General features: G+C 37.6%; 1 protein-coding gene across 2 annotated transcripts in view; it reads left to right on the top strand.

The window, feature by feature from the left end:
• The window catches only part of MECP2 (methyl-CpG binding protein 2), a 112493-nt gene extending 96073 nt beyond the window's left edge, over positions 1 to 16420 (top strand). For both annotated transcript variants that reach the window (XM_039328707.1, XM_039328708.1), the window contains exons 2-3: positions 2890 to 3222; positions 6782 to 16420. In XM_039328707.1, the coding sequence (XP_039184641.1) occupies positions 2890 to 3222; positions 6782 to 7841 (1393 nt within the window). In that variant the 3' untranslated portion in view covers positions 7842 to 16420. The remainder of the gene's footprint in view (positions 1 to 2889; positions 3223 to 6781) is intronic.
• Positions 16421 to 17577: the final 1157 nt, after the last annotated feature.

Genomic DNA, 17577 nt, shown 5'->3' with positions numbered 1-17577 from the left:
TACCGGGCCGCGGCATGCCAGCAACCAGTCCGCATAAACAAGCAATCTGCAAGATGCAGGCAGCACACAAAACCACAGACCCTCCAGTCCGTGGAAAAACCTCTCTCCATGGAACTGGTCCCTGTTGCCTATTGTCTTAGGCAATAGTTTTATTCTTTACAAAAATTGGAATGTTGATATATTGGTATTTTGTTTATTTTATTTATTTACTGGACAGTTGTCGCACAACATATCTTTACAGTTATTGTAAGATTGGGTTCTGATAATGTTAAAACTGCCCTCAAACAACACATTTTATATATATATAGAAAATCCAAACAAATTTAAGCAAGACATTGAATATTTATCATACAGTATTCTTCTAAAGGGATTTGCTCCAGCCTCCTATTTGTCATCAATTACAATTCTGAAATATCGTAAGGTTTCAATTCACCAGGCTGTGTGGATATTTTAAGGGTACTCCCATGTATCTTTGGCTACCTCCCTGTTGCGATGGCTTAATAGAAACTAAGCCACATGCTACTATGCTGTTCCTTATTTAAGAACTTTAGACAGAATTTCATTTATCTGATGTTAAAGAAATGGGAATGTGATTTCTGCTTAATGTTACTTCTTTCAGACAAGAACTCAAAATTATTTTTCCTAGTATCCCTGTTTTGTGCTACCATCTGTACAATGTTCTGCACCATTAATTAAGTTTGGAATCTCTTATATTAATATTTTTATTCTGTTTTATTTTATTATATCTCTTAATCCATTTTAGATCCTATTATACATATGATTTTCTATTTTGTGTGAGTATGTAACAGTTCTACTCTTAGATATTTTATTGTATCTGGTCTTAGAGCTGTAATAAACTGATTTGATTTGTAATATTGAGTCATATCTGAGTTTAGCAGTATAGGTGAGTTCTCCCCTTTTTTTCCCAGCTGAAATCGTTTCCTTTCAGCTGTACTTAAAGTTTGTTTAAGACAAAATTAAAATCTTTATACCTCAGTCTGTTCTTTATTCAACTTAACTATCCCTAGGTGAGAAGTTACTTTCTGGGTGTAGCTTGATCAATCATCTCATCCTGTAGAGAGATAAGGAGGGAGTCATCAGGCAAAGATGGCATGTGTATGTTTATTGGAATGATTGATAAAATATTATATAGTTTACAAAATTTGTAATGGATAATTAAGAAAAACTTATCTACCACTAAGAATATTAGAGGGCCAGTACAGTGTATTGTTTTTAACATATATATAGCTAGAATTGTAACTGTTTACTGTTAAAATCATTTATCATCATTTTTTTCTTTGTTGTATAAATAAATAAATAAAATATTTTTTGAAAATTGGTAATAAATTCAGTACTTATATTTCAACTGTTTCAAATGTCACTCCAAGAAAAACTGCTTGAAAAAGCTAGCCAGAAAAGCTTTTGAATCGCTCACTAATGAACAGCAATATTTATTATTCTTGTTTATCAAATTTATTAGTATACTATATACTAAAATTTAAACTCCGCTGAATTAATATATAAAGTTACTTTCATTATTTTATATGCTTTCTACTTAAGTATAAATAAATTAGTAAATAATTTTCTATAGGTGTTATTAAACTAGCAATCTTTGCAGCTTCTCTTGGTCACATGGTTGAATTGCAGTTTGTTTATTCAATCTCTATAGCTGCCCATCTCAGTCAATGACTCTGGGTTGCTTACAATTACACAAAGCCGACATAATGTATTATTTTGTTTTTCATTACAAACTGTAATGGCAATAAATAATATCTATGCCATAGCTGGAAGACAGTATGTTGAGAGATATCACAAATCTATACTCAACAGAAACTGCTTTGAGAGCCAGTTTGGTATAGTGGTTCAGGGAGGAATCTTCAAACTTGGCCCTTTTATGACTTGTGGACTGACTGAGGAATTCTGGGAGTTGAAGTCCACAAGTCATAAAAGGGCCAAGTTTGAAGACCCCTGGGTTAAGGCATCTGATTAGACACCAGGAGGCTGTGTGTTCTTGTCCCACTGTAGGCATAAAGCTAGCTAGTCATACACTCAGCCCTAGGAAGGAGGCGGGCAAATCACTTCTAAAAAAATCTTGCTAAGAAAACTGCATGGACTTGTCCAGGCAGTCTCTATGTATCAGACATAATTGAATGGAAGTGAAAAAAGTGTCGTTTTACATAATAGAATCTAACAACTGAGTTATGTGCTGTGATATTGCTGCATATGAAATTAGCAAGAACTCTTGCTTCTTCATACCAGACAAAAATAGTATTGTCTGGCTTCCTCTGTTTAATTAAACCAGCTGTAGAATTATAAACCTATCAGGGAAGATATTTCTGGAATACACACATAGAAAAATATAGTTATGTTAGTATGTGACCTCTGAGAGATGTTTAACTAACAAAAAGAGCACAGCCGATCATTGTAGTAGTCCTACAGAGATATATCTATGGCACCACTGAATCAAATGTATTCCTCTGCTGTTGCCAAAAGTATACAACACACTTATTTTTTTAATTCTGCCCAGCCCAATGAAGTATTGGAAAAATGTATTACTTATGGATAGATTCTCAGAAACTTAATGGAATGGGAGCAATTTTATATGAGGGGAGAAGGATACAAAATAAAGTACAAACATTTCAAGTTTGAAAATGGACCACCTGAGACCAGAGACTATAGACAAGAAAATCCAGAAAAAGTTCTCCCATTGTATCCTTGAGTCAAAGAGAGATAGGCAGCTGTTGCATTCAAACCCCTTCCATCTTCCTGTCACATGTCTCAAAACAGACTTTGGCTATAGATGAGTTCTTATGCCACCTATCAGTCCTGATAATATATCATTGTATGATATGCTAAGCATTCAAGATCTTTCTTTTCTCTATTTTGCAGGGAAGAAAAATCTGAGGACCAAGATTTACAGGGTCTAAAGGACAAATCCTCCAAATGTAAAAAAGTCAAGAAAGAGCGGAAAGAAGAAAAGCAACGTGAGCATGCCCAGCCCTCTGTGGAGCCAGCTGAAGCAGGCAAGGCAGAAATGTCGGAAGGAGCTGGAACTGCTCCAGCTGTACCTGAGGCCTCTGCATCTCCAAAACAGCGCCGCTCTGTCATCCGAGATCGTGGTCCCATGTATGATGATCCCACTTTGCCCGAGGGCTGGACTCGCAAACTCAAGCAGAGAAAATCCGGACGCTCGGCGGGGAAGTATGACGTCTATCTTATCAAGTGAGTGACAGTGGCCCTTGTATGTTTGCAGTGCATTGCTCTCATCGTGTGTTGTTCTCCAAAACTCAAAAGGGGGAATATGCTTCCTATATTCCGGTCTGAGAGCTTATTTTGATCAGGATTCAGCAGTGGTGTATATGAGGGAGAGCATATTTGAGTATGTACTGTGTTCTTCCTTACGTAATTATAGCCAGCACTTATATTTTCTGGGAATTAGGAGATAATAACTCTCAACTGATTTTCTGCATGTTAAGGTCTAATATAGGCTCTTTTTATTTTATTATTATATTTATTTATACTATTTATTTTTATTTATATATTATACTGTATATGTTTCTTGCGCACAATTTCACTCTAATTTTTACACCTCTCTTTGATTTCAGACAGTAGATCTTATGCTATTTTCTGAAAATAGAACAATACACTAGGCTGAAAATGTCCTAGGCAGTATGCTAATGCTTATTTTGATCCAATGGTCATTTCAGAGATATTTCCTTACGTAAATGGAGAAACAGAATGACCACTGTTGGGCAAAAAAGCAGTTGGGAGCAGAAAAAATGTCCAACTTTTTGTTGGCTTTCCCATTTACTTTGCTTGTGGGAAGCTGGTGGGGAGTGTCAGAAATCACACTAACTGTGGCAACACAGCAGCACCTATATAACTGGTATAAAGATGCTAGAAATTTCAATTGCGTGGATCCTGGATTTTGTGAGCATTCTTTAAGTTAGCAGATTTGAGGTCCCTAGATTCAAAAATATTTGTGCTTTCATGCACCATTTGGGCTAATTGAAGATTACAAACAAACAGACACAAGAGTTGTAGCAGTGTATAGATGTGGGAAATATAGGCCTTTCCCACATCCCTTCTTTCTGGATTTGTTAGTCCTTACGAGATATCCAGTGACATAATTTCTAAATTATTGACAACAATTTTTCTGCAATCCTACATTTTTTTCCTCTAAGCTAAATAGTACTGTTGCTTGTGAATTGGTCCATTTTTTCTTATTTTCCTCATATACTGTGGTGAATTCTTTACTTTCTAACATTTCTTCCTTTACATTTTTTACCGAACAACAAGTAATATGACAAAATTTAGAATGAAAAATCTTCCATTCTAGGACTGTGCAGAATTCAGATATCAAAATCATCCTTTGGAGCATATGGGAGGGTATATGTAGCAATTCCTTAATCCAAATATCAATAAACATTTTCCTGGAATTGCATGGCAGCTGCAGAGGGGATTGCTGGCAGGAAAAGACATGCTGCTTTAAAAAAAATTCAGACAAATGCTCTCTAACTGTCCTCATTATTCTTGGAATCTGATGCAGCTGTGTTCTTGCCATATGGGCATACACAAGTGAAAAGAAACTAATAATTTTACAGGATAATTTTACAGAAAGACTGTTCAAGTTCAAGAAATTACCCATCAATCTTCCAATTGGGATTTTCAGGAAGCAATAAAAACAGCTGAAGATGAAAGCAATGAACTTGTAATTGAAGTTGTCAAGCATTTTATACAAGTTACATATGAATAAATGTAACATAAAGAAGAAAAGGCATTAACAATTAATATAGGGCTACCCTAGATGCTATATGGAATCCCCCATATATTTATATTTAATTATGCTTCCAGAGGGGAAAAATGCCTCAGCAGCACTAAATATTTATACTTCACCACAGTCAGGAAAGGGTTAATGTATTATTCTGCTTCTGCTTCTCTTACTGCATAGACATAGGGCTTTGTCTCCCTAACTAGAGATTATCACAGGAACTTTAAAAAAAAATACTTTTAATAATGAAATTATTAAGCAGAAATACTACAGAAATGCCATATAACTTGCCATAGAAATTTCTCATCTAGAATTCTATTCCTATTCCTACTCCTATCCTATCCTGTCCTATCCTATTCTAATGTTAATTAATAAGACTTAACTATTCTAATGATTTTTCATACTCAGTTTCATATTAATATTGCAATTCAGACATTTTTAAATTCATTTTTAAAGTAGCTTTTGAGGATAAAACCTTCCCTCTTTAACTTGCAAATGATATGCTCATTAGATAATATTTACATTAGTAGAAAAATGTAAAGGCTTATCCATTTGAGGTAAACTCCAGTGATTTCATGGACATAAACATGTACATTTTTTGGCAGAAGTACAGAAGTAGTTTGCCATTGTCATTTTCTGAGATGTTTTTTCAACCTTAGAATCTAGCTTATGGCCCTGGTATTCCCTGGAGATTTCCTTATAATCAGCTATTTTTTGCTGCTATAAATAAATAAAATCAGCGTTGAAGGAATATCTTCATACAGAACAAGAATCCTAACAAAATGTTAAGTTATTTAGCAAGTGATCTATCAAACACATCCTATCTGAATTTCCATACTGTGCATGGGGGCAGGTAGATAGAGAGAATTTACCTGTCATGACATACATATATATTAGCACGTTATAAATTCAGGCACTCAGTAATCCTGTTTTTTGCCAAGATCACATGACAAGAACCTGCTTCTTTTCTTCTATATTTTTTTCTGAAAACATGGTAGATTTTCTGCATCTTTTACTTTGTAACATCTCTGATCAGTCCCTTAGGAAAATGATGTTATTTTAGATATAGAACTAAGAACAAAGAATACAGGAAATCCTCGACTTACAACCATAATGGAGCCTGCCTATCACATTTGTAACAGTCGTAAAATGGGTTGGTCACATGACCAGCTCAATTTTATGAGCTTTCTTATGGCAGTCATTAAGCAGCTGATGGACTCAGTTTTGCTGAAAATTGGAAGTAAACGCTGGTTTTCGACAAAATTGTCATAAAATGAGATCAGACACTTCTAATGGCTGCAAATATGTGGCCTGGTTGCCGAGGACCAAAGTTCAGTCATGTGATTCCAAGGGGTGGCAATTCTTGTTAACTTCAAATCTGGGTTGCAATTAGCCCCGAGGTAGGTCCATTGGCATGTTGAATGGTCACTAAAGTTGTAAGTCGAGTACTACCTGTACTTCTAGACAAAACTTTGATAACACGTTCACATTGGTTTTCTTCATAGAATTTTACAGGGGAGCTCAGATATTCAGCTGCCTTTCATTTGCTCTTTGTAACTCACTTTCCCATTAAAAAAGAAAAGGCAGAACAGTGGCTTAATACCTAGCTAGCTCTAAGGGCCATCTTTCAAAGCTCTCATAATGAAAAGTGTTAGGGGGTAGGTGGAATCCAAATTAGCAATGTATTAATTACTCTTCCTTATATTTCTATTAGCTTTCACACCAAAGCTATACACGATACAAGAGTGGGGGGGGGGAATAGAGCTCAACACAAAGCAAAAGCTCAAAAGCTCCCCTTATTGGTGGTTATTTGCAGTGTGATGTTTGATGTATAAAGTATACTGTAGATTACAGAATCATGTGCATAGAACTCTTGCAAGATGAGGGTTTTTTTTAAAAGAATGATGTAATAATCTAGCTTGTGTATCTCTAGTGAATTACCACTAATTTTCTCTCCCCACCCCCTCCCCTTCCTTGTTCTTTCTCATATTTCTGGTTCTGAAACTGCAGCCCCCAAGGCAAGGCCTTTCGTTCTAAAGTTGAGCTCATCGCCTACTTTGAGAAGGTGGGAGATACTTCTCTGGATCCTAATGATTTTGATTTCACGGTGACTGGACGTGGGAGCCCCTCACGACGAGAACAGAAGCCTCCTAAGAAAACTAAAGCCCCTAAAACTACTGGCACAGGCCGTGGACGGGGTCGACCCAAAGGTAGTGGCTCTACCAAACCTAGAGGAACTGCTTCAGAAGGCGTACAGGTGAAAAGGGTAATTGAGAAGAGTTCAGGAAGGCTGCTAGTCAAGATGCCTTTGCAATCGTCTTCGATGGGAGCAAAGGCAGAAGGAACAGGGGGGGCTACCACCTCAGCACAGGTCATGGTGATCAAACGTCCTGGGCGTAAACGGAAACCTGAATCAGATCCCCAGGCTGTGCCTAAGAAACGGGGACGAAAGCCAGGCAGCAGTGCAGTAGCAGCTGTTGCCGAAGCTAAGAAGAAAACAGTCAAGGAGCCAGTCATCCAGGCAGTCCGGGAGACAGTATTGCCCATCAAGAAACGTAAGACACGTGAGGCTGTCAGTATAGAGATCACCAAGCCAAGTCCTCCTCCTCCAAGCAACACAGCGGAATGGAGTTCCAAAGGACAGCGAACGGCTGCCAAGAGCCCAGGGCGCCGCAGCAAAGAAAGCAGCCCTAAAGGGCGGGGTGGCAATGCTGTGTCAACCCCTGCCCCTTCCTCTTCTCCTGGCAAGAAAGATCAGCACCTCCCTCCCCATCAGCCATCTTTGGAGCCCCAGGGCACCTCCCCTGCTCAGTCCCCTGAAAGCCCTAAGGACAGCAAGAGCCTTCCAACTGAGCCCCAGGACTTGAGCAGCAAGAGCTATAAAGAGGAGAGGGCTCCAGAAAGTGATGGCTGTCCTAAAGAGCCACCTAAGACTCAATCTGGTGGCACAGCCGTGTCCTACAAACATGAGCGCAAAGATACTGTGTCGTCCTCCACGGCCTTGTCCCGGCCTACAAACAGGGACGAGGCCGTGGATACCAGGACACCTGTGTCAGAGCGGGTCAGCTGACTTTGCGGGGGGTGAGTGAGCAAGCAAGTGAGCGCCAGAGGTAACAAAGAGAGGAACAGGCACTCTCAGCCCCACACACCCAAATGAGACTCCAGGCTGCTGCCGGGTAGAATTCTCTTTTCCCATAATGCCCTGGCTTTCAATCAATCAGCTTACCCCCAAACTATCCCTCTGTGTTCCTCATTCCCCCCATTTTTAATACAGACAAGCACAGTGTGGGGTACAGAAACATGCCTCCCAGGGCTGGAAGCCACTTTGCACTTTTTCTACAGAACGGGGGCCCACTCTTCCCTCTCCCCATCTGCCTGGCTCCTTCTGCCATGCTTTGCTGAGAATACTACTGACAAGGCAAGCTGTTTGGCGGGGGAGAAATAGCTCCAAACTCTGGCTTGTTGCCCTGATCCTGTTTGCCCTTCATAATATAGAGGCCCCATCAACAGATCAGGTGGAGATGGGCCCACACGTGTATTCCACTCCACCTCCCTAGTGCCATGTAATGTAGTTGTCCAGTCTTAGTTGGAATTCTGTAGTTTTCAGTAGGGTGTGTGTGCATGTGTACACATGAGAGAGAGAGAGAGAAATAGGGTGGTATATTGGGGAACTAATATCCCTCATCTGCCATTTAGGCCAGCAATTAGGAAGAATATTGTCTCCCCCCCCCCAAGAATAGCTCTGCTGCTAAGAGACCACTGGGATACTAGGTGCAGCTTTGTATTAATGTCCTCCTTTCCTGTGTCAATCCTGAAAGGAGAGGCCTTTGATTTTGTTGAAACAATCCGAGTGTGCTGAACGGCATTTGTGTGTTTGCTTGTCACACGCTAAGAGTTTAAAACGAGAAGTTCTTCCAGTTACTGTCAATGATATTAGCTTAGGAAACTGTTTGCACTAATGGAGGCCTTTGTCCACTTGTTTGGGGAGGGGGGGCGCAGTGGCGTGAAAGATGTACAAAGTGTGCCTATGTGTATCAGATGGGGCATTGGACTGAACATTGGCTCACCTTTTCACTGTACTTCTTGTTCAAGAAAGTAGCCCAATGTGTGTAAAACTACCTGTAATTCTTTGTGGGATTGGTACATGGCAATGGCTGAATTGAGAGGCCTAGTTGCTTCAAATAATTTCCCTCCAGTTGGCAACCAAGCTCTTCCAAGGCGGTTGAGCACATATCGCCTCACTCCCCAGAAAAGCAGGGCTCAGCAGAAGTGTAGCGTTTTATTATGAGGCTTTGTCTACAATTAAGGTCTATTTTTTCCCTCCTGAATAGCAGAAAACAGCATTCAGTGGAGGGAAGGGGAAGGACATTGGCCATGCTAGTCAGCTTATTTTTGTTTAAGTGAATATGTAGCACAGAGGTAAGCTAGTGTCTCCCCCTACCTTTTCTGGACTATAGCAAATACTTCAATAAGAAGAAAGCAGGACTGAATCCCAGTCAAAGTCTAGGCAGGAAGTAGCTTTCTTAAAATAAAAAAAATATCCCCCGTGGTGTGAAATGATAAAAAAAGATCCATCTTATTTCATGGGTCTTTGAGGACTCTAATAGACGTATATCCTGATATCTGTGATAATTTTTTTAAATAAAGAAGTTAGCACTCTAAAAAGTCAGAAAGTATTCAGAACAGTAGCATTTTATGGTTTAAATATGCGCCCTCTCACCTTTTACAAGTTGTTAACTGGGAGAAAAATAGAGATTCCTATCATGGCTTTTTTCTTCTTCCTATTTCTAGTATAGCAGTTTCCTTGCAGGAATGACAAAATTTAGAACAGGAAAATTATTTTGAGAGGGAGGAATATTAATTTTTTTCCTTAGTAAAATTGGAGTTCCTGCAGTCATATATGTACGTACATAAATACATACACAGGCTCTCAGGAGTCATGTTTATTTGAGAGCTTAGAGAGCCTCGTTGGCATAGATGATGACTTTTCTTCTCCGTTCTTGCCTATGTACCAGACATTGGAATAAAAATTCTTCTATGTGCATAAGTAGCCAAAGTGAAGTTATTAGCCTTAGAATATGATTTGTTCATAAGAAAAAAAAAACCTCAGTTTTCTCTATGGGAAGACTGATGAGAATTAGCCCTGTAGCTAACCCGATTTTTTTTTTCTGAGCTTCTTACAGTGTAATCAGAACTGAAAGTTTGATTTTTTTTCTTCTCTTTCTCCTTGATTTGCAATAAGGTTGGGGCTGGCTTCTTTCTTTATCAAGAATAAAAACCAAGCCTCTTATTTAATCATTAGAATTTGAGCTACAATCTGTTGCTAAATGGTGAATTCCTCTGAAACTAGCTCATTATTTATTGGAATGATGTCTCTGTGCCGAGAAGTACATATAGAAACCTGATAGAAAATGTAAAGAAGCACGCACAAGGAAAAAACAGGAGGAAATTACTTTGCAACAATTTAAACTCTTTAAGGGCTTTTCCTCAATATTAAAAAAGGCACAAATTTAGTTTGGCAGGGGAGGGGGTCTCCTATCTACAGTTTTCCAAACCACAATAAATATCCTAGTCTGTGGGAAAGAGATGTGAAAAATGCAGTATACTTTGATATTCAGCTGCATTTGGGGATTTCTAAGACTTTGCACTTGACTGAGAGATCTAGAGTGAAGTATTGTCCCGCTTGCTCCAGCTTCTAAGTTTGCAGAGACAACCTTCTATCATGTATTAATTTTTCTAAGTTATAAGATTGTTTTGATAAATGGAATAGAACCTTACATTTCATTCTACTTTGGGGTCAACTCTGATGGGACTTTTTTAATAGTAAACATATATAGACATATGTTGAAATTAAAAGTATGACAGGTACAATTTGGTGTGGGTGAGTTTTACAGAGCACTATCCTTGGAAGTCAAAGTATAGATATACATCATGAAAGTTTCCATAGAAGAATATCATGGTAAAACAGCTCCTTAGCTTGTCCAGCTTGAAACACAGAACATCAAGAATAAAAAATAGTGATAGCAATCTTTCCAATTGGAATATTGATTTTTTTTATTAAAAAATTCAGTTTGGGTTATAACTGAAGCCCAAGCTGAATGTAGTGGTAACAAATCTGTTTATAGTTTTTTAAAAATCATGTAAAGAGGAAATATTATTTCCTGTAGTTTACTTCTACAGCCTGATACATACAGGTGTTTGCAGGATGAAAAGCATACTCAAGCTGGGCTTAGAGTGCCAGTACTACAATGCAAGCTACACCCCTTTCATATGTGCAATAACACAACACTTGTACATGAGTGGAGTTTGTGTTACAATGTGTGACAATGCTTTTATCTTTTGTTCCCCCAATACCCCACTGTGGATACCTGTTGACACAAAACATTTTCATTCATACATACATTGTTCTTGGAAGAATTCTAATAACAGGAATTCGGTTGGATAGAAAAAATCCTCGGGGAGAGGATGATGGATGAAATAGCAGACATGGAGAACATTGTTTTATACATAAGCCTGCACTTATGCCCTAAAATATGGACCCACATTTCCATTTCAGACATATTAGACCAAGCTTATGGCTAAGCAGGCGTGTTGTGTCAGTTTAGTCCTGTCCCTATAATATAGGGTATTGCTGCATTCCAGTGTCTTTAGCATTCATAATATTGTAGTGTATAGCTGAAAATACAAATGGGGCTGTAGTTCTGCAGGAAATATACTCAGCATTTGACGTTTTTAGCATTTGAACCTTCTGAAATTAATACCCATAGGCAGATCTTCTCTAGTTTAGTTTACTATGGGAGTATTGAAAGCCTCATGCCTTCCTATTTATTTGGCAAAGATCATTTAGAAAATGTAGTTTTTGCTATCGTAAAAGGCGCTCTAGCACTCTCCCAGCCATGTACCTTTCAAAAGATATAGGTGACTACTTTAGATAAAAAGTTGGCAGCCCTTTGCCATGTCCTTTCCCAACTGTTTCTTGGTGTCCATTGTTGAGGCAGATAGTTGCCCTCATGATGGAAATACCTCTCCCTTCCTTAAAAAAAAACAACCGTTTTCATGGGAGAGAATAATGCACTTTAAAGCCAAGAGAAGAATATTCTTTCTTGCTTCCTATTTGGGTGAACAGTAGAGCCACAGGCCCATTGAGATCACATGGTTTTAACAATGTCTAGCAAATAGATTGAGAAGAATGGGTTAAATTTAATATGGGGTCAGATGGGGATAGTAAAGAAGCTTCAAATGTTAAGATTTTGGGATATATTTAGTTAAGTATACCTATGAACATGTATGGAATTTGAATTTGAAACAAAAATCCAAATTAGAATATCAATACCCATATATCACTAAAATCATCTTCATATTGTAATTAGTCTAATCTATCGTTACCTGGATTTGAAAAGCTTGTAAGACCACAGGGTTGTTGTTGTTTTTTAATCTCACATGTCTCGACATTCCAAACAAGTCAAAAGGTGACACTTTTATACTATTTCCCTTCCCTTCCTTGAGTTGTGATGTAGTAGGGCGGGAAATTGAAGGTTCATTTGGTCAGTAAGAGCCAAACTAGATCCTTGTAGGCAGACTAGGATTGCTGCTTTTGATTGCTACAAAGTGATTGTAAGAGAGGCAGTTTTGCACCAGAGAAGCAGCAGGCAAGCAAAAAGTTTTAATTCTGCTTGCTTTTTTTCCTGACTCTCCCTGCCTTCCTCCCAGCACATGAACATTTTTTTGCTGCATATGGCATCCTTCTTGCTCCGCTTTGCAGCTGATTACAGACCTGGGTCTTCCACCAAAATCTAGTTCAACCCAAAGAAAGGATTGAAAAAGTAGAGCAGGAGTATGGTCAAGAAGGAGTAATAGAAGTCTGGCCTCTGCCCACCATTCCTTCTAAAGATGCTGCTTTTCCAGAGTGCATTACATCAGTAGTAGCTTCACTGGCAAACTGCTTATTTAAAGTGACTATCTTTGCTCCTAGCTCTGCCCACTTCCACCCTGCTCATCCTCAAGACACATGTGGATAGTGCCTGGAGTTTGAGAGACTGTGCAAGAGGGATTTACCTTGTTAGCATTGTGAACCACCTGATGTTTCTGTGTCAAGTGAAAATAAACTTGTCAGTTTCAATTATTATCCAATAATGTGTAGAGTTTAACGTTAGATCTAAATCTTTTTTGTTTGGGGATTTAATTTCTGTTTTGTGTGTGTGTGTGTGTGTGTGTGTGTAGTGTTTCTTTTTTTTTAAGGCACCAAGTAGACACAGAAAAAATTGTCTAATTTTATATATATGTATATTGCATTATAAATGAGGGGTAGCTTTTTTTTTTTTGCTTATTGCTCCACTACCAAATAAGGATAACAGACTGACAAGCAAGGAATGGTATGGTCTGTTCAGAAATTATTACATGTTGTTTTCTTTACTATTATTCCTAAACTTCAGTATCATGGCAAGGGAAAAGAAAACACCCTTCACAATTGTCTGCCAGTAAATGCCAGAACAGAAAATACATTTAGCTGGGCTGTTCTTACACTTTTGGAAGGGGATTTTTTTTTTATTTTTATTTTTATTTTTATTTATTTTTTTTTTTTGTTCAATGAGTTTGAAAAATAACAGGATGGTCACATATAGTCAACATTTTATTTTGTTTGCACTCAAATCAACTTGTGGGGAAGGGCATTGACTTGGGTCTAGGACAGGGGTGTCAAACTGCCGGCCCGCGGGCTGGACGTGTCACGTGGAAGCCGCGCCCACCCCATTGCCGGCAATGGCAAAACTGGCCCGATACGTTATGCGACGTCACATGACGTCGCAAGTTTGACATGCCTGGTTTAGGATGATAAAGTGAAGAAAATATGGAGTATTTGGTCTGTATTGTGACTAACCTGTCTAAAAATATTTTCAGTTTAACTAGAGCCTAACTAATGTTATTGGCATGATTTAGCTCTATCAATTATGGCTACTTCTATGGTGAAACAACTTAGTCTGGTAGTGTACGTTTTGGAAAACTACTATTGGTCCTAAACTGAACTTGGTGTTCTTCCTCATTTTCTTCATAGCAAAATTCTTATCTGGCTTCTCATCTTCCCACTTCTACTGTTTTTAAAGTTAATATTTCTCCTACCGCTCCTTTCATTTTGTGCACTGCATGCCATCTGGCATAAATTGGAAGCACTCCATGATAGCATGTTCCGTTCTTTAGCTGATAACCTGCCTTTTGTTTATCTTCACTTCTCTCCCCTCTCTTCCTACATGTTTAGCAAAAATCAAGGTCTGATTTCCAAAGACATCATGTCTGGATTTGATATTGTATCTTCATGGGTCAGTGTCATACTGCATCCAGATATGGATCCTGGAAAGAAAAAGGTGTGAACAAAAAATGGACATGTCAAATAACTGGGTGGCAGAAGTGAAGTATTGAATTGTACTCTCACTACTTTTTCTACTGATCAAACATGTTTTGCAGTATTTTTCAGAGAGAACGAATTATCAGTTTTTCAAATTGGACTTTGCCCTTTCTCCTCTTAGTGTTGCTTATGCTTGCATGAGTGATTGCTGAGTTGTTCAGTTTGTGTCACACTTAATAATTTTGTATTAAAGCTTTTGTTATCTTTGACATTATAGCTCAAGTAACAGTCATCAAATCAAAGGCTGATGTGTTTGGAAGCAGATCATTAAGCAAAAAATAGCTTTTTAGCACTTTACTGACACAGTTCTCATCATATCCCAAAAGGCCCCATTAGAAAGAGGACCAAATATGAGAGTTTCTGCCAGTTTTCACTTGCAAGTTGTGGAAATCAGCAATATCCGCTCAGAGTAGCAGCTTAAAATTGCCGTTCTTCCAAAAGCAAAGATCGAGCATAGATTACACTTCTCTGAGGGACAGTGTTACTATATTTCTCGTAACTGAGGTTGGGGGAGAGAATTTCTCAGTCCATAAATTGACATACATAAAAAATTTCTTCCAGTCATGGTTTTCCTTCTCTAAGCCATGTAGATGAGCAGTACTTACTGCGGTTGTGTTATCTCTGCATGAAGTGGCAATAGAGTTGGACATTGATCAATTGATTTTCTTTGTGAGTGCAAGAAAAAAAAAAGGCTTTCCTCCCTTTATTGTACAGGGGGAGGGATGGGGGGAAATCCTTTCTCCAGCTTCCATAAATCAACATGCCACTAATAACAAACCAACTTCCTTCTGCTTCACAATTCAGTAGTGATCACTATAAGACCAAATATTACACGGACTGTTATTAAATGTATGCTGAGTGCTTGCTAGCTTGTACAGCTCTTAATCTTCACATAGCCAACTAACTCTCTACCCAGTGACATTTCTTTAAAAAAAAATAAAAAAATCCAGAGACAGCAGAATTTGGGGTTGGGGTGGGAGTTGTTTTTTTATTTTCTTTTAAATAGTGTTTGTTTTTTCTGAGAGGGGATATAACAGAAAAGAACTTTGGTATTTGAGACTCTCATTGTGTGTAGGGTTTTTATCTCCCCACCCTAAAAAAAGGAATGTCAATGAAAACCTTTTGTGTGTGTGTGTGTGTGTGTGTGTGTGTGTGTGTGTGTGTTTATTTTAATGGTCCACGAGTATGTATCGTGAACATTTCTGTAAAGTAATTGTTCCAGGCACAAATGCTTCAAATGTGAGTGTCAAATATATGTATATATTTTAAAAGGGAGGAAAGGTATATACTTTTATTTTTGTCTTACCATTGGCAGTAGGGAGAAAGGGGTAGTTTAGACAATTTTTTTAACAACTTCCCAGGGTATTTTATATGCTTCAATTTCTAATAATCTACTACCAGAAGTCAGTGTATCAAAGAAATTAGAATATGCTTAGAGTCCTTCATTAAAACATTCATTTGGCGGGAATGCAATACTAAAAACAAGAAACAAAATCCAGGGAGAACTTTATAAAGTTTTCATTTTTAATAATCCACCACCAGAAGGCAATATAGGAAAAAAATGAGGTGGTGCTGTAGATTCCTTCACTGAACACTCATTAAGGGAGGAAGAATAAAGTAGCAAATCAGGAGGATCTAGCATTATAAGTGTTATCAAAGAAGAAAGCATTGAAACTCTCCAAAAAATCATAGTTAACACTCTTATTAGTTGGGCTGTATGTTGTCTAAGGATTGCCCCACTAATATTTTTAATGCCGAGAAATCACTGTCGATCCATATGAATGATCCTTCTATATTAAATCTCTAATTTTAGGGGAAAATATAAAGAAACTTTCCACTGAGGTTAAGTAGAGCTTCCTTGGCTCTTTTGAAGAATTTTTAAAAATATATTCTATTGTGTACCCCCCACCCATACTTCCTGACCACACTTTGCATTTGTTTGATGCATTTTTGGGACAATTACTTTTAAGAATTCTGAGTAGATTGTTTAATAAAACTTAAAAATTGATTGCTCTTTTTGTAGGTTTTGTCTACAGCCAAAAAAAAAAAAAAAAGACTGAAAGCACTGACTATATTTAAAAAGAAGAAAAAATAAATTTAATAAAGGAAAATTTGTATAATTTCAGTAAGAAAATAACAAAATCCGTCTGAATGTACATGTATATGTTTAAAAGAAATCCACCAAAATCCCTCCCTACCCTTGTATCCTATTTATTATATAAAACGTTTGCCTTATAAATTTACAAGAAAAAGTCCTTTCTTTATGAGTGTCTCTATCTTTTGTTGTTAAAAACAAGCATTTTTCTCTTCCTTTTGGGGAAAAATACTATGGAAACTGCATATATATATGCATTCAAATAAAAAAAATAATTTATATTTTTATGTTAAAAATACATGCAGGCCCGGTTTTAGCACTCAGCATGCATTCTACACAGTAATCTAGTTGCATCTCATGTTGGTAAGTACTGTATTCTGTGCTAGAATTGGATTATAAACCTATGTAAAATGTTACAGATCTGTTTGACCCTTTTATTACCAGGGTAGAAATGTTCTGCCCTGCCATTAAAATATAATATTTTTTTTCTCTGTTGTGGCCGAGGATGTCTTTTAGCTTTTGAGTTGATTGAAAAGTGGCCATCTTGTTGACTAGCCAGATTTCACTGCTGGAAGAATATTTCTTTTAAAAAATTAAATCTTCACCCCCCCCCCCCAAAAAAAATTTCTCAGGGTACAGAGGACGTTTTTGAGTTTCATAAAACTCTAGGCTGGATGTTTCTCTTTTCATCTATAGTGTTTTATATTATTTATTAATATAACTGATCATCACTTTTTAGATCCCTATCACATGGCATAACACTTTATACATCAACATATTACAGGAAGTTAGACATGTATATTTTATATTTAATTTTTAATAGTAGTATGGTAATGAATGCTTATTTTATGTTATAGGAAGCATAACTGTTATCTACAGTTAATGCAAAGTTAAACCAATCTCGTTTATTCAATAAAGGAGAACATACTTTTCATTATGGCAGAGGTGTCAAACTGCTGGTCCACGAGCTGGTTTCATCATACCGAAGCTGCGCTTACCCCATTGCCGGCAATGCAAAAAGAGTCGTGATATGTCACGACACATTACGTGACATGGCGAGTTTGACACCCGTGCATTATGGGAACATGATACAAACTCACTTCTATTACATCATACTGAACATTTTTCATTAGAACCAAAAAGGAATTCAGATTTGTGTGCTACCTTATGATGCACAATTCTGAGGTGTTGGTGCTTTCTTTTCTACACTGTTCCAAAATGCCAAACCATTGAAAACGTCATCAAATTTGAAATGTTATCCTTTCTCTTAATGTTAGCCTCTATCTATGCTGCCTTTATAGAAATTCAGTGCAA

This window comes from Crotalus tigris, unplaced genomic scaffold (assembly GCF_016545835.1).
Source record: "Crotalus tigris isolate CLP2741 ecotype Arizona unplaced genomic scaffold, ASM1654583v1 scf7180000024383.4638030, whole genome shotgun sequence".
NCBI classification, from domain to species: domain Eukaryota; kingdom Metazoa; phylum Chordata; class Lepidosauria; order Squamata; family Viperidae; genus Crotalus; species Crotalus tigris.
Note: the sequence above shows the minus strand (reverse complement) of the source record. Positions and strands in the feature narration are given on the sequence as shown.